Source organism: Mirounga leonina, unplaced genomic scaffold (genome assembly GCF_011800145.1).
Source record: "Mirounga leonina isolate KUSES-001 unplaced genomic scaffold, KU_Mleo_1.0 Mir_151, whole genome shotgun sequence".
Taxonomy (NCBI): domain Eukaryota; kingdom Metazoa; phylum Chordata; class Mammalia; order Carnivora; family Phocidae; genus Mirounga; species Mirounga leonina.
In genome coordinates, this window is record NW_023270377.1 from 100,108,331 (window position 1) to 100,132,209 (window position 23,879).

At 44.4% G+C, this 23,879-nt stretch overlaps 1 protein-coding gene across 1 annotated transcript in view; it reads left to right on the plus strand.

Annotated features, from left to right (window-relative positions):
* The window catches only part of CFAP221 (cilia and flagella associated protein 221), an 86,433-nt gene that overhangs the window by 45,965 nt on the left and 16,589 nt on the right, over nucleotides 1-23,879 (plus strand). Inside the window, exons 8-18 of the mRNA XM_035006548.1 lie at nucleotides 2,378-2,498; nucleotides 2,583-2,694; nucleotides 3,130-3,238; nucleotides 5,885-5,972; nucleotides 10,270-10,359; nucleotides 11,304-11,402; nucleotides 14,891-14,996; nucleotides 17,120-17,253; nucleotides 19,627-19,707; nucleotides 20,285-20,392; nucleotides 20,482-20,613. Coding sequence (XP_034862439.1) covers nucleotides 2,378-2,498; nucleotides 2,583-2,694; nucleotides 3,130-3,238; nucleotides 5,885-5,972; nucleotides 10,270-10,359; nucleotides 11,304-11,402; nucleotides 14,891-14,996; nucleotides 17,120-17,253; nucleotides 19,627-19,707; nucleotides 20,285-20,392; nucleotides 20,482-20,613 — 1,180 coding nt within the window. The remainder of the gene's footprint in view (nucleotides 1-2,377; nucleotides 2,499-2,582; nucleotides 2,695-3,129; nucleotides 3,239-5,884; nucleotides 5,973-10,269; nucleotides 10,360-11,303; nucleotides 11,403-14,890; nucleotides 14,997-17,119; nucleotides 17,254-19,626; nucleotides 19,708-20,284; nucleotides 20,393-20,481; nucleotides 20,614-23,879) is intronic.

Genomic DNA, 23,879 nt, shown 5'->3' on the forward strand with positions numbered 1-23,879 from the left:
ATGTGCCACATGGGAGGTTTTGTTGGGTTTTCTTTTTTAAGAATCCCCAGCATTCAAGTCCATGTAAAGGTGTGAAATGGGATTAAGTTTTACTTCATAACAAATTTTTTCCGAACTCCAATTTCTATATGAATGTGAGCTTGTATTTTTATATCCCAATGTACCTGGTTAAAGTGATAAGTTTTTCCCAATATGCATGAGTCTTATAAAAGCTAAAGGAAAACTTGTCACGGTATCAATCCTAATCTTGAAAAATCCTTACAAATTTTTGAAAATGATAAAGAAATAGCTGGCTATTCCTTTTCTCCCCTCACACATAGATACACATCACATATTAACCTCATTAGGCATATTAAAAGTAGAGTATATCAAAATATGAACTAACTCCATGACTTATTATATATTTATATCATGATCTTCCTAAAAATTCAAAGCAGCCTAAATCAACTATGGGATGTTAGTGTGGCCTGCTGAACTCAAATCCTGCAGGTAACCATAGGAGAAATAAAATCATCCTGGCAATAAACAAGTAGCAGTGGCTATAAATAAAAGACAGTAGTAATTTTTCTGGTATTTTCTGGCCAAGAAAATGCAGTTTGCCATGTCACATCATATGCGTGATGTACAAATGACTTTCTTAAAGACATCACCTGAGTGGGATTTTTGCTTCCCACAGACACGTTCTTAAATACACAAGAGCGTTGTATGGAAGAAGCACCACGCAAATGCAGACATCCGCTCTTTCTAAACTATTATGTTTGGATCACCCAGCCAGAGTTTAATATCTTATTTAGTGCACTTTTGATGTTTTCAAGGACTCCGTCTCAAGACCTGCATGTCTCCCCAGACTGCAGACTAGTATTAGAACATATGAGTTCCACCGTCTAGGAAAAAAATTACCCTGGCCACGGTGTTCTCTGAAAGTGTCACAGGTAGCTTTTTGTTGTTATTTCAGAATACAGTGCTCTACTGACTGAGCCAGCCAGTATTCCACCAGAATACGGTGGAACTTGCTGAAGTTCCACGAGTAACTCCTTATTAAAATGTATCACTTCCTTAGACCCCTTCATTTCTGTTGTCAGCATTAGATCCCTTAAGGAGCCTGTTTTGTTTTTTTTTTAACACCTTCAAAAATTTTTTGTTGTTCCCCAATATTTATAGCAGAGGTGATGTCAAAGTTCTGATGATATGTGGGTGCTGGACCACCTCTAGCTTCGTAACCCAGTGCCTCCGCCCTGCACACTACAGTCTGTCAGTCAGTGGGTATCTCACCAAAGGACACGTTCTCTCAGGTCGTTGACCTTTCAGGAGACTCTTCCATAGACGATGTTAAGTTTGAGATTGCTGGCATGTCCCCTGTGTTGTGCAGTGGGGTCCGTTCAGTAGGTGTTCAGCAAATGGTTTGTGACCATCAGAATGAATGAATGTTAGTGTATTCATATTTCTGTAATATCATGGACATACGTAATCCTGCAAAACTAGTGTTCACATATTGTCACTTAAAGAAATGCTTCATAGCATTGAACATGACGTAGTTCTACTACATCCCATAATAAACGACTCCAGGAGCTTCTGGAGGCAGGGTAGTAGCCCTGTCTGTGTGTCCATAAATGTCCAAAAACAGTTTTCAGTTGCAGAAAAGATCTCGAACATTAGTCTGAGTCACTTGGGCATAATCATTCTTTTACTAGGAACATACATCAGTGGAGGAATTTTTTTAAATGTAGTAGATTTAGCTATTGAAAACCAATAGCTGAGAAATGAATCACACTAGACCAGGAGAGCATTTTCAGCATGTCATATGGTCCACTTGTTATGTTCTTTGAGAAGGTAAGGAAGAGCCACCATTGGTAGACGATTTTGGCGTATATGATTATAGTCTGGTATACTAACATTACATTTATTTTAGTAGACCACTGTTTTAGCACACAGATTTATTTTCAGTATAGTTATAGTCATTAAATGGACTGAAAGTCATGATATTATCAGAAGGAACATAAAAATAGGAACCTTGTGGGACACCTGGTTGGCTTAGTCAGTAGAGCACGTGACTGTTGATCTCAAGGTTTTAAGTTCGAGCCCCATCTTGGGTGTAGAGATTACTTAAAAAGTCTTTAAAAAATAGGAACTTTGGGGCACCTGGGTGGCTCAGTTAAACTTCTGCCTTCAGCTCAAGTCATGATCCCGGCGTCCTGGGATCAAGCCTCGTGTCAGACTCCGTGCTCCACGGGGAGCCTGCTTCTCCCGCTCCCTCTGCCTCTCCTGCTCCCCCGCTTGTGCTCTCTCTCTGTCAAATAAATAAATAAAATCTTTAAAAAAAGTAGGAACCTTGAGTTGTTGGATTATATAGTAATTTAATATCTGTTTTAAACTATAGATTAGAAGAATTTGGAAGATTAAATGCTCTTTCTAAGAAAGTAGACGTTCCTCCAGGAAAGGCAATGACACACATACCTTTCCAGCGACCGCCACCAAAACGAAAGCCTCCGAAGATTAAGGTAACCTGGACGTTATGCTCAACGTGATAGAAAGAATGATAGAGAAACAAAATAATGAATTTTCCCTCCTGATTTTGCTCTCAGGAAATTGAATATCAGAACTTGAGATTTCCAGTAGATTTATCGAATCCATTTGCTGTGGCAACTGTTTTAAACCAAGAACCAGGAAAATTGAAGGTTAAAGAATTAAGAGAAGGTAACTAGTTGATCCATTGTAAATCAGCCACTGGCCGAATAGTGAAGAATTATTGCTTGTCACATTTACTATTTATGAACAACAACAGCAAAACTCAGTTAGATGGCTGTTATGTTTTACCATTAGAAATGTGGTTTTCTCCAGGCACTTAGGTAGCTCAGTCATTAAGCGTCTGCCTTCGGCTCAGGTCATGATCCCAGGGTCCTGGGATCAAGCCCCACATCAGGGTACCTGCTCAGTGGGAAGCCTGCTTCTCCCTCTCCCACTCCCCCGGCTTGTGTTCCCTCTCTCGCTGTGTCTCTCTGTCAAATAAATAAATAAATAAATAAATAAATAAATAAATAAAATCTTAAAAAAAAAAAGAAATGTGGTTTTCTCTTGGCAAATGCTTCTGATTTGATTACTGGCATAATCATTGTTTGCTCTTGCCCTCAGTTTTGGACCAAGGCAATGAGATTTCAAAAACAAGACAGATGAAGGAAGCACTCTTTGAACAGAAAGTCAGACAGGACACTGACGAAGAGATCGAAAATCACCTTAAGTGGTAAATATTGAACAATTATTTATATCAAGGGACAGTACAGTGTTTGTAGTAATGGCTTTTTATACAATGAGACACAATGAAATATAATCGTTTTTTGTGCCCTTTGGAAAGTTTGATTAATCCCTCTTCTCCCCTGGACCTTAGAAGTTTCCATTCGGCATAAATCACTGTGACCAAACCATGCTCTTTCCTAAGTGTGACCAGACAGTGGCAGAACTGGAGTGAACTGTGGGAGACGCCAGGACACTGCTCCCTGCTGGCCACTGCTGTCAGCACCCCGTCTCTCCCTAGGGGCCCTGAATCTCAACACCCTCCCCCCGCCCCCCCACCTCAGCCCCTGTGCCCCCGGCTGTCTGCCCCAGGCGCCTCTGGGGAGCCCAGCAGTGCAGGCTGGGGTGGGAGAGGCTCCAGGTGGAGGTTCCAGAACTCAGCTGTGAGACCTCTGTCTTGTGCTCCTGCAGTCAAAACGCAGCCCTGTCCCCAGGTTTTTACCGGTCATACCAGAAGTATCCGTGTGCACAGACTCCACTAAAGTAAACTTTAGAAACTCTTGAACCGAGCTAAAAAAGAGACTCTTAGAAAGAGTCTTGGAGAGGCCCCTTGCCTGTGCCCCACGCCGCACTTCCCGGACAGAGAGAACACGCGCCGACCTCCCGGGCCTTCACGGATGTCCCCCAGCCCGCCACCCTGCTTGCCCAGGGCAGTGTCCTTCATGTCTCACAGAAGCAACCTCTCTTTCCACAGCAGCCTCTGTTCCTGGTCTGGCCCTGGTTAGATGGGAAGTACTCCAAGTCACTGCAGATCATTTTTTAAAAATACTCTTTTCCCTATTGTAAAAAATGGCCACACTGTCTTTGTAGAAAACCCGAAAAAAATATATATTGTTTAAGTGGAGAAAAGGGAAACAAATCCGCTATAATGCAATGACCACTGCCAACACTGGGGTATTTCCTTACTTCTGTGCTTTGTAGCACGCCTGAAATCACAACCTCAATTCAGTTATGAAGATTCTGTCGTTCACTGAATATTTTCTCCCGCCTTTTTGTGTCAAAAGATTTTTAAACCTGCCAGCAACACCCATATACACTTGACATCGATTCACTAGTTGTTGACATTATGCCACGTAGATTTCCCCTGTCTACACACACACACACACACACACATACACACAAAGGCACACTTCACACACACCTGCTTTTGAAGCATTTGAAGGTAAGTTGCAGGCATCACGAAGCTTCGCTCTTAGAGACCTTAGCACGCAGCTCCTAAGGACATTCTCCAACATTAGCATCATCACTTCCAAGAAATCTAGCACTGACACCATACTATTAGAATCACTAGCCTATCTGCAGATTTACCAGGTTGTCTCAATAATGTCCTTTCTATCCGGGCTTTTTGTTTTTTGTTTTCAGAGAAGAATCCAGCATCCAAACAAAGGTCAGACCATTTGTATTTAGCTTCCAGGTCTCTCCAGGCTCCTTCAGTCAAACAGTTCTCCAGATACCCTCTCCCCTTTTAAAATCATAGCTACTATTTATTTGGAACACGTGCCAGGCTCCGTGATCGATATATTACATACCAGAGTTTTCAAAACTGTGCTAAAGCTCACAAAGCACAAAAGTCACCATGTTAACCATTTTAAAGTGGACAATGCAGAAGTTTTTAGTGTATTCACAGGGTGGTGCAACCGTCACCACCACGCGACTCCAAAACGTTTGCATCACTCCAGAAGGAAACCCCATACCCATTTAGCAGTCACTCCCCATTCCCTGTCCCTTCCCAGCCCTTGGCGACCACCAATCTACTTTATATCTCTATAGATTTGCTCTATTTGCTTTATATCTCTATAGAACATTTAAAATAAATGGAATCATACATACGTATGTAGCCTTTTGTAACTGGCTTCTTTCATTTAACACGGGTTGAAAGTTCATCTGCATCATAGCATCTATCAAGACTTCATTCCTTTTTATGGCTGCATAAGATTCCATTGTACAGCCTACTACATTTTGTTTACCCATTTATCAGTTGACAGACATTTGGGTGGTTTTCACTTTTTGGCCATTGTGAAGAAGGCTGCTGTGAACATTTATATGCGAGCTTCTGTGTGCACACATCTTTTTAGTTCTCTTGGGTACATACCTAGGAGGGGAATTGCTGGGTCATATGGTAACTCTATGTTTAACTTTTTGAGAAACGGCCAGACTGTTTTCCACAGCGGCTGCACCATTTTATGCTCCCATCAGCAATGTACAAGGGTTCCAGTTGGTCCACATCCTTGGCAATGCCTGTTATTTTCCTTCCTTCTTATCATCATCATCATCATCATCATCCTAGTGGGTGTAATGTAGTACATCAGTCATTGTGGTTTTGATTCGCATTTCCCTAATGACTACTGATGTTGAGCATCCAGATTTTCTTTTACTCATAAATATTCAGCCTGCGTGGCTAGGAGAGAAGCTTCATTTTGTAGAACACAGTCTTCATCTCAGTTATGTTGCTGTAGTCTCTACAACTTCTCTCCCCCGTGGCCCTCCTCCAGTATCTCTGCACCTCCCTTCAGTTGTGGAGAATCTTAGCCACTCCATCCCCCAACGGGCCATGGTATTCCGATGCGTTCTGGAAGCTGTTTTTTTTTCTCCCCAGGCAGGTGCACCTTGGTAGAGATCATATGTCTTCTAAATTTAGAAAAGACCTTACTGAAGAGCGGCAAAGAGAAGACACCAAATATAAGGTCAGAATCAATGCTAATTCGATGATGTTGATTGCACTAAATAGTTTGAATTCCTGCTATATGCAAGATGCCACATCAGAAGAAAGAACACAAAGTTATGTTGGGAGGGGAGGAGGCTGATGACAAGTTAATTGCTAACCGTAAATCAAGGCTAGCTGTAGATGTCACAAGAAACCTCTACTAAATATTGTGGGGAGTCAAAGGCCAGAGAGGAGAGAGAGCTCATCTGATTGGAAAGCTTCTTGGAAGACATGGTATGATTTTGGGAAAGGTAGTAAAGAGGACAAAGGCATTCAATTCAGAGGGAGGGGAATGCCTCAAATTCAGGCTGGAGTTCTGGGCGTGAGGTACACCTGTCCCATGATCTGCGGAGCATGAGAGTAAGAGGAACCCAAAGACAGAGACCAGGAGCGATGCCAGAGCCAGAGAAAAGTTCCAAGTCAGAGACACTCAAGGGTTTGAGCAGAGAGGGGGACAAACTGGTTGAGGGGAGGTGGCCACAGCTGGGTTGCCAAGGCAGCACCTGTGGATTCAGGGAGGGGTAGAGACGGGAGTGGTGGGACTGTGCCACACCCCCGGGCTCACCATGGCATGTGAGACCTTGTTCCCTGAGGGCAGGTGCAGGGGACACTGGGGACAGACCCATAGTCACTGAAGCACAGGACACACGTCAGCCAGAGGAGCTCGGCTTGGGCTTCCTGTCTCAGGGGCTCGGACTTGGTTGGTAGGACTTGCAGAATCATCTCGTGTCATATTAGTCTGCTTGGGCTGCTATAAAAGTACCAGACTGGGTGGTGTAAGCAACAGAAATGTATTTTCTCACCGTTCTGGCAGCCCAAGATCAAGGTGCATGATCTTCTAAGGGACATGAGGGAATGATCTCTCTTCTTGACTTTTAGACCATCTTTTCCCTGTGTCTTTACCTTCTTTTTTCTCTGTCCAGACTTCCTCTTATAAAAGACACCAGTCACATTGGCCTAGAGCCCACCTCATTTTAATTTGATTACACCTTCAAAAACTGTATCTTCAAACACAGTCACATTCTGAGCTAACTAGGGGTTAAGATTTCAACATATGAATTTTGGAGGGACATGGTTCAACCATAACACATATATTTAAGCTTAGGAGCATGAGCTTCCCATGCTCAGTGGCAGCATTGGGTAGGAAGGATTGGGGAAAAACATGTATCTTGTCAGATATAAATATATTTCTCATATAGAATACATTTTTCTTCCTAGATCTTCTTTCTGATTGGAGCCCAATCAGATATTTGGATAAATTTATCTTGCCTTTCTTTATTTGTTATAAGAGAGACGAAAGAATTAGTAAACCTTGGCACTTAGGGAAGGCACATATTAGATGGGCATTGAAATTTAGTTTGATTGTAGTTCTGTTTCTCTGCATTGGATTTTAAAAACAAAATATTGAGTTTTCTGTCCACCCCCCAATGGGATGATATTTTCTAACTATTCTAAAGATGAAGGTGACACAGACATGGCATGACCAGGTAGGTCAGTGTGACAGCGAAGTCTGGAATTGCCAGCATTTGGACGCCAGGCAAACCCAACTGTGTATTTGTTTCTCAAGTGTGTTTAACAAGTGCTCTTTGTAAGACTCTGTGCTAGTGAATGAGCCACCGTCCCTGCCCTCAAGAAGGGCACAGTCCAGACGGGGCACAGAAACATTAAGAGAGGATTCAAAATGTGCCAAGTGCAGTGACTGAGGGGAAAGAAAGAGGGAGGATAAAATGGCTCCTAGGGGTCCAGCTGGGGTGTGCGCTGGCGATTTTATTTATTTATTTTTTAAGAGTTTGTTTATTTATCTGACAGAGAGAAAGAGCACAAGCAGGGGGAACGGCAGGCAGAGGGAGAAGCAGACTCCCCGCTGAGCAGGGAGCCGATGTGGGGCTCGATCCCAGGACCCCAGGATCATGACCTGAGCCAAAGGCAGATGCTTAATGACTGACCCACCCGGGCGCCCCTGTACTGGTTATTTTAAATGAGATCCCAAATACCAAAGAAAGGGGAAGATGAAAAGTTCAACTTGGGATATGTTACATCTGGGGGGGGGGCTGGAGGGCATCCAGGTGGCGGCTGCAGGAACAAGTGTACCTCAGCAGAGAGGTAGAGAGTAGAGCACAGAACAGCGCCGTGACCTGGGGAAAGTGAAAGGCGCGAGAAGCCGGTAGCTCAAGGTGGGAAAGCCAGAGAACCTCATGATTTGAGGGGAGAGCAGCAGATAGCGAAGGAGACAGAAGGGAAATGGTCAGGGAGGTCAGGAGAACTGGACTACACTATAAAAGCAGATGGGGAGGGATCCAGGTTGGCTGGGCCTGAGAAGTACAGGGTGTGTTTGGCCACTTGGAAGTCCTTGTTTGCCTTAGCGATAGCAACCCCAGGAGAGAGGTGGAGGTAAAAAGCCAAGTGGCCAATGGCTCAAGGAATGCAGGGAAGTGAGTAGCTGGTTTCTTGAGAAGTTGAGATGACCAGGGGGTAAGAGTCAGAGCATGGACCATTAGAAGGGGATTTGACAGAGAAAGAGAGAGCACAAATAGGCAGAGTGGCAGGCAGAGGGAGAGGGAGAGGCAGGCTCTCTGCTGAGCAGGGAGCCAGACGTGGGGCTCGATCCCAGGACTCCAGGATCATGACCTGAGCCGAAGGCAGCCGCTTAACCAACTGAGCCACCCAGGCGCCCCTCAAGGAGGGGATTTCTAAGTTGGAAAACTCGAGAGCACCTGTATTCTAAAGGCAAAGGGCAGTCGCAGAGGAAAGGGCTGAAAAAGTTTGGGAAGACACCATGGTCAGAAGAGAAGATTGACCTTGAACAGGAGGAAGGACCATGGTGTCGTCAGGCTCACGTGCAGAGAGGGGGCCGTTGAAGGCTGCAGGTGGCCTTGTCCTTCTAGGTGCCCCTGGAGGCCAGGCCAGCTGCAGTGAGAGCCATGAGCAGGGACTAGAGAGAGGACTGCAGAGAGGAGCGAGCAGTCACAAGGGTACCCAAGGGCAGCAGAAAAGGAGTGGTCACGTCCTTAACATCACTCACTGGGCCCCTGAGCCCCAGTACAGGTGGAGCGCAAGTGTTGCAGAGACCCTATTCTGTGTGTCTGCGAGATCTCATCAGGCAGCTGAATCCTGGCAGGTGACCCAGTGGCAAGGAACACCCGGAGGCCCAGGCCATGTGGCAGAAAGCTGAGAAAAAAGAGCTGGGGAGGGGGGAGCGGAAGAGGGAGTGGGAGTTATAGCAGGATGATGGGAGATGGTCGTTGATAGTAAATTCCCAAACATTCATCATAAATAGAGTATTGATAAATATATAAGACCTCGCCCTCCTCTCTCTTCCAGCTAACAAGCTATTTGCCAATCCCTTCTTTAAGGTGCTTTATTTCATTTTATTTTATTTTTAGTGGTGGAGGTCTGGGTCTCTCCCCACAAAATCTGTCTTTTGAGTTAAGGTCCACAGTCTCAGACTCAGCTCCCTGATATGTGCAAATCAGAGCTAGACAGCTCACCACCTGGTGACAATCATACAACTCTCTTGTGTCTCTTGTTAATGTGGTGATCCGAATAGATTGCTTCCAGTTAAGTCTTTAAAAATGATTGCAAACAGCGTACATACAAGCCAAGCTAGATTTGGAAGTAATTTAACAAGTAATAAAAACCACAGATAGGTAAAAACTAACAAGCTTTTGCAGTGGACACAGTTCCTTTTTCCATGGAGTCAGGTGTATGCAGACACCAATCAAGCCCAGCCAGCCAGCCTTCCGGGGGGAGTGTCCCATGGCTCCTGGGGAATAGGACAGACAGCTTCAGGGCCCCGGGGATGGGGAGCAGCCTGGAGGAGGACACTTACTCCAGGGAAGGGGCAGATCCCAATTCACCTGCACCACCCAGGAGAGGGGAGGAATTATGCACCTTTGTTAAACCCCATACTGGGATAATCAGCTCCAAGGAGCTTGAAACTTTAAGTTTCTTTCTAAACGAAATCTCTGCACTCCCATGGTTACACAGTTTCTTAAAATCCTTCCTGTGAGTTTTAAATGCTTTGAAAATGATTTCCCAGAGCCATGTCCCCTGGTGATGAAAATAAAGTTCTGCGTCTGCTCAGCTGTTACAACCCCCTGTGTTTGAACAGTGAGTGTAATTATAATGGTCACTTTAACCCTCTGTCACCCACTCCCAACCAAACCTCACGTCTCGGTGTTACTGATCCTTTGATGGGTTTCTGTCAGTTTTAAAGAGATATACAGTTGTGTGTATTTGTATTCAATTTTAATATTTTTGGTGATTAAAAAACCCAGCTAGATAGAGGAGATCCTGTTTTGGATGAGGAATTTCAGCGCATCAAGACAGAAGTCAACCAGAAACGGGTTGTTCACAATCTAGAAGAAGTAGGTAACTTTCCTTTATTTGGGAGCTAATTATCAGCAGCCCTTTATATTTTTATTTTTAAAACACTAAACAATTTTATAGAAATGCTTTTACCAAGAGATATTTACTAAGTTTTAATTTACATTTACATTTTAATTTATATTTTTGGAGTGTTTTTTTACTATATATTTGCAAGTGAAACATCAAAAATCATAATTAATGTTTCCCTTGAAATCAACAGCATTAAATTCTTTGGCTCCTGGAAGCCCCTCTACTTTCTCCTTCCTAGTCTCCTTTTTTTGTTTCCCTTTGCTCTCCAAGCCTCTGTCTGCAGAGGGTCCTGGGCCTCTGTTCCTTGCCCCCTGCCCTTGGTGGGAAGGATACACGACAGGAGGCCAGAAGCCAGAGTCCTGGTCCCAGCTCTCTCACAGATTTGGGACCTGGGAAAAGCCCTCTTAGCCTCTGTGCCTCAGTCTCCTCAAACATAAAATGGGGACAGTGGCCCCCTCAGCTGAGCGTCCTCTGTCATGTGATAGTGTCTAAAACCCCAATTTTTAATCGTGACAATGAGAAAATTTGAGAGAGTGAGAGAGAGCACAAGAATGGGGAGGGGGCAGAGGGAGAAGCAGATTCCTCATTGAGCGGGGAGCCCAATGTGGGGCTCGATCCCAGGACCCTGGGATCATGACCTGAGCTGAAGGCAGACACTTAACTGACTGAGCCACCCAGGCGCCCCTACACTGTCAATTTCTTAAAACCCAAATCTCAAATCCCACTTTTAGCCCCCAACCCAAGAAGTATTCCCTATACTGCTATGTACTCTAAAAGTGTGGAATAAACGCTCATTCCATGGCAGGACAAATCATCACTTGATTTAGGATCAAACTCAAAAACATTTTTATTAAATGCTCCTACCTGGAGTTAAAATTTAAATCTAAGATGTGCCTATGTTCTATTTTCACAGAAAATCAAGGAATTCCATCCTAATTTTGATCCACTCATTAATAATACCTGGGTCAACAGGTTCAGGGCACAAAAGCGCTTTCAACAAGCCGCTCGCAAGGTAAGTCCCAGCACCAAACAGAAATTTTAATTTGTTTAGTCCTCAGCACAAGAAAATCGAACAATGAGGTTTTTTTTATAAACAGTTTTATTGAGATATAATTCATTTACCATAAAATTCACTATTGTAAAGTATATAGTTTGGTGGTTTTTAATGTATTTACAGAGTTCTGCAACCATCACCACGATCTAACTTTAGAACATTTAAAAAAATTTTATTGAAGTGTAGTTAGCATACAATGTTATAGGAGTTTCAGGTGTAAGACATAGCGATTCCATGATTAATTTTAGAACATTTTTTATCACTGCAAAGAGAAACCTGGTTCCCATTAACGGCCTCTCTCCATACCCCAGTCCCTGGCAACCACTGATTGGCTTTCTGTCTCTATGGATTCACCCTTTCTGGACATTTCATAAACATGGTATCATAGGGCACATGGCCTTTTGTAACTGGCTCTTTCACTCTTTCACTCAGCTAGCTTTCAAGGTTCATCCATGTACTGTACCAGTACTTCATTTCCTTTCATGGATGGATACTATCCCATCATCCCATTGTGTAGATATGCCATATTGTATCTATTCATCAGCTGGAACATTTGTGTTGTTCTCGCTTTTCGGCCATTATGCATAATAATGTTATGAACATTCGTGTACACGTTTGTGGACATGTGTTTTCAATTCTCTTGGGTATATACCTAAGACTAGAATTGCTGGGTCCTGTGGTAACTCTAGAACAATTGGATTTTGATCAGTTACTTCTAGAGAGAACAATTGAGAATTCCTGTGGGATCTTATCTCATCCAGGCATCTGGCTTTCCATTCAAGACGTGTCATCTCACTCCTGTGGCTTTTTCACCCTCACATTGGCTTTCCACCCAGCTCCTTAGAGCCTCCAATGGCTTCCTATGATCAGGATAAAAAATAAAGGGTGTCAAGTGACTCCCTGTTCTAACGGCAGCCATACCTCTCTAGCTTAGTGCCACCTTCCCCCCCCACTCCCCAGCTCCATCTTCTGTATTGTCCCAGTCCTCATCTCCCAAACACACCAACCCATTCCCTACTGCAAACCTCCTCACCCTTCAACTGAGAAGACATTCCATTTCCCCTCCCTCTGTGCATACTTGTCCTTTGGGCCAACGCAAGCCTATTTTTTCTTCAAGAACTAGCCCAAGCATTAGCACTGAGCCATCTCCGTGGTGCCTCTTGCATCTTATGCTGCCTGTAGGTCTCTCGTCCCAGCCACTGGAGTGTGGCCGCCTCGCGGAGGAGAGCCATACCTCAAGCAGGGCAGAGCAGTGGCTGAGACCTGGACTCTGGAGCCAGGCTGCCTGCTCCTAATTTTTTTTTTTTTTAAATGGGTGTGTAAGCAGTGGGGAGGAACAGAGGGAGAGAAAGAAGCAGACTCCCCGCTGAGCAGGGAGCCCGATGTGGGGCTTGATCCCAGGACGCTGGGATCATGATCCGAGCCCAAGGCAGACGTTTCACCGATTGAGCCACCCAGGCAACCCTGCCCTTAATTCTTTTTTTTAAAGGTTTTATTTATTTATTTGAGACAGAGAGAATGAGAGAGAGAGAGAGCACATGAGAGGGGGGAGGGTCAGAGGGAGAAGCAGGCTCCCTGCCGAGCAAGGAGCCCGATGCGGGACTCGATCCCGGGACTCCAGGATCATGACCTGAGCCGAAGGCAGTCGCTTAACCAACTGAGCCACCCAGGCGCCCTTCTGCCCCTAATTCTTGATGCCACTTATGAGCTTTCTGATCTTGGACAAGTTATATAACCTCTGTTAGTTTCCTCCTCCGTAACTGAAGATCACATTAAGACCTGTCTCAGAGTTGTTGTGAAGATTAACTGGGCGAATATGTATAAGGGACTCGAGAAGTTTATGTTGCAGGTTATCCATCGAGCAGTGTTTTCAGTCTGGATGGGGGACAGTCCAGGGGGAGAGAGGCAGAACTCGCTGATCGGTGACCTGTGACCAACCTCCAGGGCCCTGGGGGACCCTGTCCCTGCTGAGGCTCTGTCTGGGTGGGCTGCTATGTTCAGAACAGAGGTGGCCGCAAGATGCTCAGCGTGGGGAAGAAAGTGGTGGAAAGAGGCAGCGCGAAGCTGTGCTCCGAGGGAGGAGGGCACAGCTATTGACAATGGGCCAACAGCAGCGAGACTGGCCACTTTTTTCCCCACAAGTGGGACCACCTGGCCTTTCTGGGCTGAGCCCTCCAGTGTGAAAAAAACATTGTCAGCTGCTATGTGCTTTGCACTGAGCGATGGCTCAGTCTTTCCCTCACTCCCAGCAAGACTGTCAGATCAAGGTGCAGATGCATCCCCAGCCTGATGACTTCCTGTCCTCTCCCCAGCTCAGCCACAGCCCCATCACCGCCCGCCCCACCCCGCCTGGACCAGTGCAACTCTCCCTGCCCTCCCTGCTTCCAGGCCCCCATGGCAGCCAGAGTAGTATTCCCAAAGCTGGAAGGCAATGATACCCCTCCCCTGGTAAGCCCCTCCAAAGGCTTCCCATTGCAATTGGATGAAATGCACAACTTTTTTCACTCTGGACTTCTCTCTGTCCCTTAAACATGTCCCATCTGTTCCTGAAGCGGGATCTTCATCGTTGCTAGTTCCTCTACTCTGAATTCTCTTCCCCAGATCATTCTCTCCTCATCGTTCCAGTTTTAGATCAAACCTCACCTCCTCAGTGAGGTCTTCTGTCATTACCCTTGCAACGGTGGCCAGATCACCCCCTTTCCCAGCCTCCCCACCCCCGTCATGCCCTCGTGCATTTACTCTCTTTTATTTTCTTCATGATATTTATCTTGTTGATTCATTTAAATGTTTATTGTAACCACCCCCCCAACACACACACGCACACACACACACTTAGAATGTCGGTTCGGTGCCCGCAGGACAGAACAGGCCACAGCATTGGCACTTCATACTATTTATTTGTTAAATGAGAGTCCCTTACGGGATGGAAAGGGGTATTCATCGTGGATGAAATGGTCCCTTCGGCCACAGCTTTGAGCACAGGTTCCAGGCCCGTCCAGTAGCACGCGCTCCGAACGCAAAGCACAGTGGTATACAGCTAACATTGCCCATAATCCACAGCCCGAGTCCTACAGAACCATCTGTTTATTTGGTCCCTCCACTCTGAAAATAACACAGCGGGAGCATTGCTATTCAGATACACTGAAAAGAAGCAATGTGGAACTAGTCATTTTTTCCACTCTGGAAATAGAAAAACAGGGCTCATAAATTGGGTGGAACAAGGCCAGATGACAACTTGGTCTTTTTTTGTATTCAGGCAAGTCAACATGGCCGAGACCTTGAAGTCCCCGTGGCCTCCATCTAGGGCAGCGGGCCATGGTCCCTGTGCATTCTGACTTAGAGCGGGGACCTCAGCCCTTAGCCGTGGTTGGGGAAAGGGAATCAAGTTGAATGCCAAAATGAGCATGTACCAATGAATACTTGGAAATCATCCCTTCTAATTCCAGGTCATGGTTCATCGAAGGTTAATCAGTATGCTGACTGCTATTCATAACATGGACAAGGAGACCATAAGCAGAAAGCCGAGCCAAGGAAGACAGTCAGTAATAACAGGTAGAGCACATCTGCCAAGTGCAGCAAAGTTTCGACCCTAAGTCCTCTGAGCATGACTTTCCTGTATAAGGAGGTTAGCTGTGTAGAGGTAAAATATTTTCGTAAATCACATCCATTAGGTTTTTTGTTTGTTTGTTTGTTGTTATGGCCACTGTAACAAATCACCACAAACTTAAAGGCTTTAAACAACACAAATGTGTTGTCTCACATTGCCGGAGGTCAGAAGTCTAAAAACAAAGGTGTCAACAGGGCTGGCTTCTTCTGGAGGTCCCAGCGGAGAAGTCTGTTCCGGGCCTTTCCAGCTTCTAGAGGTCCCTTCCTCACATCACTCTGCCCCCTGCTTGAGTTGTCACATCGCTGCCTCTAACTTTGGCCCTCCTGCCTCCTCCTCACATGGATCCTGTGAAAACATTGCACCCACCTGGACTACGCAGGACACTCTCCCCATCTCCAGATCCTTAATTTAATCATACCAGCAAAGTCCCTTTCTTTGGTCATGGAAGGTGACAGAATCACAGCTATCAGGGACAGAATGTGGGCATCTTTGGGGGGGCACCATCAGGAGGCCTACCCAGACCATAAATCAGACCTCCAGGCCAGGTTTGGCTGAAATGCCTGCCCAACTGATAGTTAGCCAGCCCTGCTGACCCAGCCAAGTTGTGACAGCTGTGGAGTTTGGCCGTGGTTTGACCCCTTGTTTTGTGCCCTCGGTTCTCTCTGGTCACCAGAGAGACTAGGATGGTCAACATTCATACTTATTGACTCACTGGCTACATCTTGTGTTGTCACAATCTAGCATTTGCACATAAAGCTTTTTTTTTTTTTTTTTTAAGTAGACTACCTGCCCAGCATGGAGCCCAACACAGGGCTTGAACTCACGACCCTGAGATCAAGAGTTGGCCACTCAACGGACTGAGCCACCCAGGCGCCCCGCACATAAAGCTTTTTATCTCATATGATCTTTGCTACTTAAAGGAATTCCAGTCCTCGGATGCCTGGGTTGACTGGGCTGTTGGAGGCACACCTCAGTGGCTTTTGGGCTCCCATCACCCATCTTCTCTGCCCCACGGCTCATATGTAGACCCACAGGCAGGTCCCAATCCTTCCAAACCCTGCCTGCCCTCCCTAGCCTGAGCCCCAAGCCTGGCTCTTCATTCTTCCTCTCCTTCAAAATCTAGTTGGGTGGTTTTGTTTTGTTTTGTTTTGTTTTTCAAAACATTTTATTGCATTTTAATCCTTTTTTTCCTTCTTTTTGGCCTGATCCAGTGCTGTTTACTGAGTCCATCATCAGAGGCAAGGAAAGACTTGCCATTCATCCCAAAAAGGGGTGGGCTGGGCTTCACCAAAGGAGGGTGTACCAAAGGGGTACCAAAGGGGTACCAAAGGGGTGGCCTGGCGGACAGCAGGCTTGGAGTCCCGCAGAGGACAAGCAGCCTGTGCAGCCCTTCCCTGTGGACACACCCAACAGCCGCTGGGCATGGCGTCCAGCAGGACCCTGTCCCTCCTCACAGATCGTTCCCCCAAACTATGGCTGGGGCACAAGACCCACAAGGCCCCGAGGGAAGAAGGAGCTCTGGTGTCCCAGGCTCAGGCCCTGAGTACCTGCTCCTTGTCTTCCTCCCCTTCAAGATCCAGATGGGTATTTTGTTTTTCATAACCTTTTTATCTGCTCTTTAATTATGCTTTTTAAAAAATCCCTCCTATGTTATTCTTATGTCCGGTATTGATGTTTCTAATGAAGAAACGCTTGTTTAAAATATTGTAAAATTTATCTGTGAATTATGTATGGACCCCTGTAAAATGTCTTCATGTGCTTTTTTTTTAATGTAATCTTTTTCTTTACAGACAAGGACCAAGAATATTCATTAGAGATCCTTTCATCTTAATGAATTGTAGGTTTTTGGGAAGTAAAAAATAAATCTTTAAAAACTGGAGAAGGGGTGGGATAAAGAACAAAAGAAAACTAGAAATGGGACCGGATGCATACACACATATATATTCCTTCCAAGATGGCGTGTGGCAAGTGCCCACTGATTGGTGTATGGCAAATATGAAACTAAAGATGGTGGTTTCACATAAAAATACTCCAGGAACTCCCCAAAAGTGCTCCTTTTTTCCCACAGACAAGAATGCCTCCATATTCCTCCTGGCTCGGATCAGTCAAGACGATTATTCCAGCCAGTTCTCTGTATCGCCCAAGGAAGTGCTGCCCTTCGCCTTCCCGTCCTACAGTCCTCCTCAGAGCTCCAACGAGTTGGTGGGTGATGTCAGGCTGTGGGGTGGGGACTGGGCACAATCAGATGGTTGTTAGGTGGAATCCGTGGCAAGACCTACCTCAGTCTCTGTTCCTTTGCTTCCTCCTGAGAGGCTCTCTGGACACCTGTGCCCGGGGACTTGTGATCAATGGGAAACCAGAAATCATCTACTGCCACCTGCCTGGCACCTGATTCACCTGTGCCGAGCTCCCTGGTAACCTGGCCTGGGTGCTTTCCAGCCTGGGACCCAACAAGAGCCCCTCCTGACAGCCCAGGAACAGGGCCTGAGAGCAAAGGGGCAGATGGAGAATCCGAGAGGGCCTGGCCTAGGGAGGTGGGCTCTGCTCAGCTGGGCCCTTCTGCTTTATGGGCAAATGGAGAGGCCAGAGAAGGGTGGCCCCAGGATCTAATACTCTAACCCATGAGACTCACAGTTCTCTCTCTCTGGCAAGGGGTATGACAGTTCATTTTCTTGCCTTCTGGGCACAGTGATGCATTAAAATAAAAATAAGGGGCACCTGGGTGGCTCAGTCGGTTCAGCGTCTGACTCCTGATTTTGGTTTGGGTCGTGATCTCAGGTTTGTAAGATTGAGCTCCATGTTGGGCTACACGCTGGGCGTGGAGCCTGCTTAGTATTCTTCTCTCCCTCTCTCTCTGCCCTTCCCCCCTCCCCCAGCTCACACTCACTTCTCTCTCTTTCTCTATAAAAATAATAGCTAACTCTTCCCATGAGTTAGGCAGTGCCTGAAGTGTTTCACTTGTATGAGTGCATTTACTCTTCGACAAATCTATGTGATAGGCTTATCATCTTATAGATGAGGAAGGAACTGAGACACAAGGTCACATGGCTGGTAATAAAAGGTTGCCTAAGCTCATGTAGTTAGCAATAAAAAGCATGTTTAAATTGATGTTGAAAGCGCACATGCAAATTAATTTTTTAGTTTCAAAGAATAAACTTGCCGTGCACATCCTACATTATATGTTACACATTGCAAGTTAATCTACTCAAGAATCACAGGACCAACTTTAGAAACTCCATGTGTTTTCTGCATTAGATCATCAAATGACTTAAGAGATCAGACTATGTTGTTCCTAGGGAATAATAAATCTGTGATTTTCAAGCATTGATAAACACAATGGGGTGGAGGGGCACCTGGGTAGCTCAGTCGGTTAAGCGCCCTGACTCTTGGTTTTGGCTCAGGTCATGATCTCAGGGTCATGAGATTGAGCACCGCATGGGGTTTGGTGCTCATCAGGGAGTCTGCTTCTTTCCCTCTCCCTCTCCCTCTGCCACTCCTCCTCTCCCCCGCCCAGCCACCGCTCACATGCTCTCTCTCTAAAATAAATAAATCTTTAAAAAAAAGATTCTCTCCCTCTGCCCGTCCCCTCCCCCACTCACAAGCACACTCTCTCCCCTCTCTCTAAATGATAATAATACTAGTAACTACTAATGGGTCGAAAAGGATGATAGTGATGAATAGATCACTGTGCTGTGCAGCCCATCTCTTTATTTTTAAGTAGTTCTCATCTTACACATTCATCTGGTGCCTTACTTAGTTCTACAAAGACTTCTCTGCTGCTCGGGATTGATGAAAGACAGAATGCCCAGCACTCCTGTCTGTAAAGAATTTTGTAATTCATTCCATAGGTAGTTTATTTCATCAATTCTTTTTGTATTTAGCAACTTCAAAATCGGTACATGTCATATAAGCAATGGTGTATTAAGAATGCAGCATATTAATTTAATGAGGGTGTCTTAGATTAGGCAAAATACAGTATTTATTGAGGGTCCATAGTATGTCAGGCACTGTTCCAGGTTATCTGGGTGACTGAGGCAGATGGCATGTGGGAAAGCAGTGCTTTGGGGATGAGCCCCTGTGGAAGGGAGGCAGCGGGAGCTGGAGTGGACAGGGAGAAGGAGAACAGCCATCCTGGCCAAAGGCCTCAGTTGGACTCCTGAGGAGCCCTGAAGCTGGGATGGGGTGAGAGCACCCAGCATTTCTATCTTTGTTTCAACCGTGGGTGGAGGCACGCTGCCCTAGGAGGGGCACATGACCTGGAGTGAGGCAGCTCCTGAAGAGGGCTGACCCCTGAGAGCTGTTTCTGTCAACAGGACTCCTCGAGGTAGGGAGACTGAATCCTTTCAGCCCACAGGGGATTCTGGGCGGCACATGGCAGCACCCACAACTGTAGAAAATAAAAAAGGATCCCATACACTATGAGACAAGGAGGAGAGGTTGGCCAGGGCCTCCATGCCCCACACATCGGGTAGAACTGAGGTCACGGGAAGGTTACGGAATGTGTGACAGCAGAAGCACAGCGACTTCTGCTCAGCGTTGATCGTGTGTCACTGTTTTTGAATTTCCACATTTTAGGCTCCTGATGGCCTTGGACTGGTTCCAATTAAACCTTCAGAAATTCAAATCAAGCAGAGTTTTTCCTTCTTCAGTCTGCAGGTCAGACCCATCATACGGTGTTCATTAATGGGTTTCTCGTGAAGTGAACAAAATATTTTTGAACTTGAATTGTACCATTTTATTAATTTTGTTCTGTTGAACATTATACATCATAGCATACTGTGTATATTTTTCTGCTGTTATTTTATGGTACGTGCGAGGTATAACATACGTGGTTTCTGGAGACCAGGACCTTTACTCTGTGGATATGCGACATAGTATGCATACACGAAGCTACCTGAACTACATATATTAGAAACTTTAAGAGAAAACACAAGATGAAGTAAGCAAAAGTTAGTTGGCCTTCCTTGACGTATATAGCCACTCCTGGTTTTGAAAATATAAATATTTCAAATCCACAAACCAGTGTTCAGTGTATTTCTACAGGTAGGCCCCGTGGTAGAGGACAGTAATTGCAGATGCCCAACATGTGTACAGGGACCCAGGGCAGGGACCCGGAGCAGGTCTGGGACTTTTACCATCAGGCAACTCAAAAGTATGGTTTTTGAGAATTAGATCCCATTAATTGGTGACGGCTGTTTAAGAACATTCAATCGGTTGTCTTCTTTGACCTCAGGTTCCTCAACTGTACAAAATTAAAGGATATCAGCCATTCTGTGTCCAGAAGTCGTCAACAAGCTACAAACCTCAAAAGCTTGCTCGAGCTCTGAAGCAAGGGGCTGAGGTAGCACATCCCCGCCTTTAAGAACTGCTCTCGCGTTTCCCCTCCTTTTCCTGGCATCAGGGCTAACACACCTCTTGGTCCCTTCCTAGGATGAAGCCACCATCATAACTCTGCCAAAGCAGGACGCCACACCTCAGCTCCCTGGCAAGACCTCAGTCTTGGGCATGAAACCACCTGAGGCCTTAGCCGTGTCTCCAAATTATGACCCGCTTTATATTTTTGTAAGTGACAACTGGCAGAAGTCTCATGTTCTATGTGCCTCTATTTTAAGACTTACTTTATGAAAAAACAGAAGCATTAGTTAGGAATATTTTTCCGTCTTTGGAGTTACAAGCATTATATGCTTGGAAGTGCTTACCAGCATTTATCATTTGGAGAATATCAGCGCTTCTGTCTTTTTGACAATTCTGGCATTTATTTATGTTTATGACAATAGCTTTATGGTCCTTTCTAATTTCATATAATTATATATATGATATATATGTGTGTGTATATATATATACATACATATATGTGTGTATATACATCTGAAGCTATCTGAACTACATATATTCAAAACTTTAATGTATATTAATTTAATTATAATTTTATACAATATATAATATTGTATATTTATGTTTATATAATACATAATAATTATATTAATTTTAATTTGTGTGGAGAAAGAGAGAGAATGTGTTAAAAAAAAAGAAGAAAAAAAAAACAAAAAGAAAATACAACAGAAAGAGAAAGTAAAGCAGCCCAAACCTCATCAGTCAGAGCTTTATTGATTCCTTATTCCATCCTTGGGCAGCGCATCCCTTCCCTACTTATACCTCTGCCTCCCAGATTTCTCTGTTCCACTTTGTTCCTGTAGCCACACTTAATTAACTTCCCCGAAGCACATCCTAACCATGCCACTGTCCGGCTCCACATTCTTCACTGACTCCCCATTTTCTTCCAAATTAAGTCCAAGCGTATGTGAGGCCAACAACATAACCGCCCCCTTCTCTGCACCCCTGCATAAGTCTCTGCCAAACTTTGTGCACTTTCTTCCTTCCCCAGGCCTTCATTTATGCCAATCTGCCCTCGTGGGGTCCCCACTCCTACCCTTATATTTCCTGCTACCCAAGTCCTAGATGAATGAAACCCAGACAGGACATCTGATGAGGTTCTATGTAACAGTGGGATCATCAGTGAAATGCCACAGTAGTTGCCCAAGTTATGGTTGACGTTTTTAAAGACAGACACACACATACACACAATTAAGAAGAACCTTAGATACTAGTTGAGAAAGGCTCCTTTTGAGAATCTCCAAATGAGAATCTGTATCTCTACCATGAGCAGAGATGCTGATGGTCACACCCAAGGTCTCTCGGCCAGTCAGTGGGAGAGCTACGACCTACGAGCTAGAGCTCATAGCTGCCTGTTTCCTGGTTGTTTGCCTCAGGGACTCTTCCTCTGAATTGTGCTGCTTTCCTACTGAGATCTTTGGTGTTTGCTTTGACCATTATGGGGCATTTTCTCATAATTCTCCTTGGCTGAGAGGAGTGGTCCTTGGAGACTCAGAATCTTGGAGCTGGGATAACCTCACAGGATGTTTAATTCAGTGCTTTTCAAACTTCATTTAGTGCCAGAGCCCTCAAATCAGCTGAAACTTGACATAAAAAGTCAATATGTAAAATACCTAGAGTCTTACTTACTTGCTGGGATGGCAGTGGGTAGGGAGCTCTCCTGGGGAGGGTGTCCCTGCAAAACTGTGGGGTACCCCACAGCAAGGTTTGAAAAACACTCTTCAATCTCTTAACCCCCCCAGATTCACCATTACTATCCCCTCCCCATTCTAAAAGTGAGGAAACTGGTCTAGAGGAATTATAGGAATTTTCCAGAGTCACACTCAAACTCCTTGGAAAATATCAGTAGTTATTTATTAATTCATTAATTCCACAAACACTTAGAGCATGCCTTAGGTTAGGAACCTAAGGTTAGGGGCAGTTCATCAAGGGACACAACAATTCCAAATATTTATCCACCTAATAGTTTCAAAATACATGAAACAAAAACTAATTGAATGGCAAAGGAAAAAAAAAACACCAGGCAAATCCACAATAATAGTTGGTGACTTCAACACCTCCCTCTCAATAATTGATAGAACAAATAAATAGAAAATCAGTAAGGATATAAAAGATTTAAATACCATTATCAATCAACTTGACCTAATTGTCATTGCTAGAACACTCTATCAAAAACAATAGAATGAAGATTCTCTTTAAGTATATATAGGTTTGTCAAGATAGGCCATATTTGGGGCCATAAAACAAGGCTCAATAAAATTGAAAATATTCAGATCAGATGAAGTATTTTTTCTGACTTTGAAGAAATTTAATCAGAAATGAATAGCATAAAGATATCTAGAAAATACCCCCCCCCCCGCCAAATTTGGAAGCTGAATTAAATACTTTAAAACAGCCTATAGTCCAAGGAAGAAATCAAAAGAAAAATTGGAAAGTGTTTTTAACTTAATGAAAATGAAAGCACAAAAAATTTTGTGGGAAATTTATAATGCTATACACCTACAGTAGAAAGTAAGGGTGGGACTTAATGTCCTCAGCTACCCCTTTGAACTCAAAAAAGAAGAGCAGATAAATCCAATTAAGCAGAGAAGAGAAATAATAAAGATTAGATTGAAAACCAATAAAATAAAAAAAAGAAAAACAATAGAGAAAAACTGTTTTTTTGAGAAACATCAATAAAATGGATAAACCTGCTCTAATTGATTGGGGGGGGGGAGGTAAAAGACATGAATTACCTATATCAGTATTGAGAGAGGTACCATCACTACAGATTCTACAGATATCAAAAAGATAATAAGTGGGCACCTGAGTGGCTCAGTCAGTTAAGCGTCTGCCTTCAGCTCAGGTCATGATCCCATAGTGCTGGGATCGAGCCCCCCGTCAGGCTCCCTGCTCAGCAGGGAGTCTGCTTCTCCCTCTCCCTCTGCTGCTTCCCCTGGCTCATGCTGTCTGTCTCTCTCTCTCTCTCCCTTAAATAAATAAATAAATAAATTTTTTAAAAAAGATAATAAGTTAATATTATGAAAAACTTTATGCCAGTAAGTTCAACAAGTTAAATGGACAAATTCCTTAACAGGCACAAACTTTAAATCTTATTCAAGAAGAGATAGATAACTCCACTAGCTCCATATCTATTTAAAAAATTGAATTTGTGGTTAAAAAATTTCCCACAAAGAAAACTCCAGCTGCAGATGCCTTCACTGCGGAATTCTGTAATTCATTTAAGGAAGAAATAATAACAAATCCACAAAAACTCTTCCAGAAGATGGAAGACATTACTTCCCAACTCATTCTAGAAGTCAGTATTACTCTGATGCCAAAGCCAGATGGAGACATTACAGGAAAAGAAAAGGATAGACCAGTATCCTTCATGATTTATGAGCATAGAGATAGATAGATAGATAGATAGATAGATAGATAGATAGATAGATAGA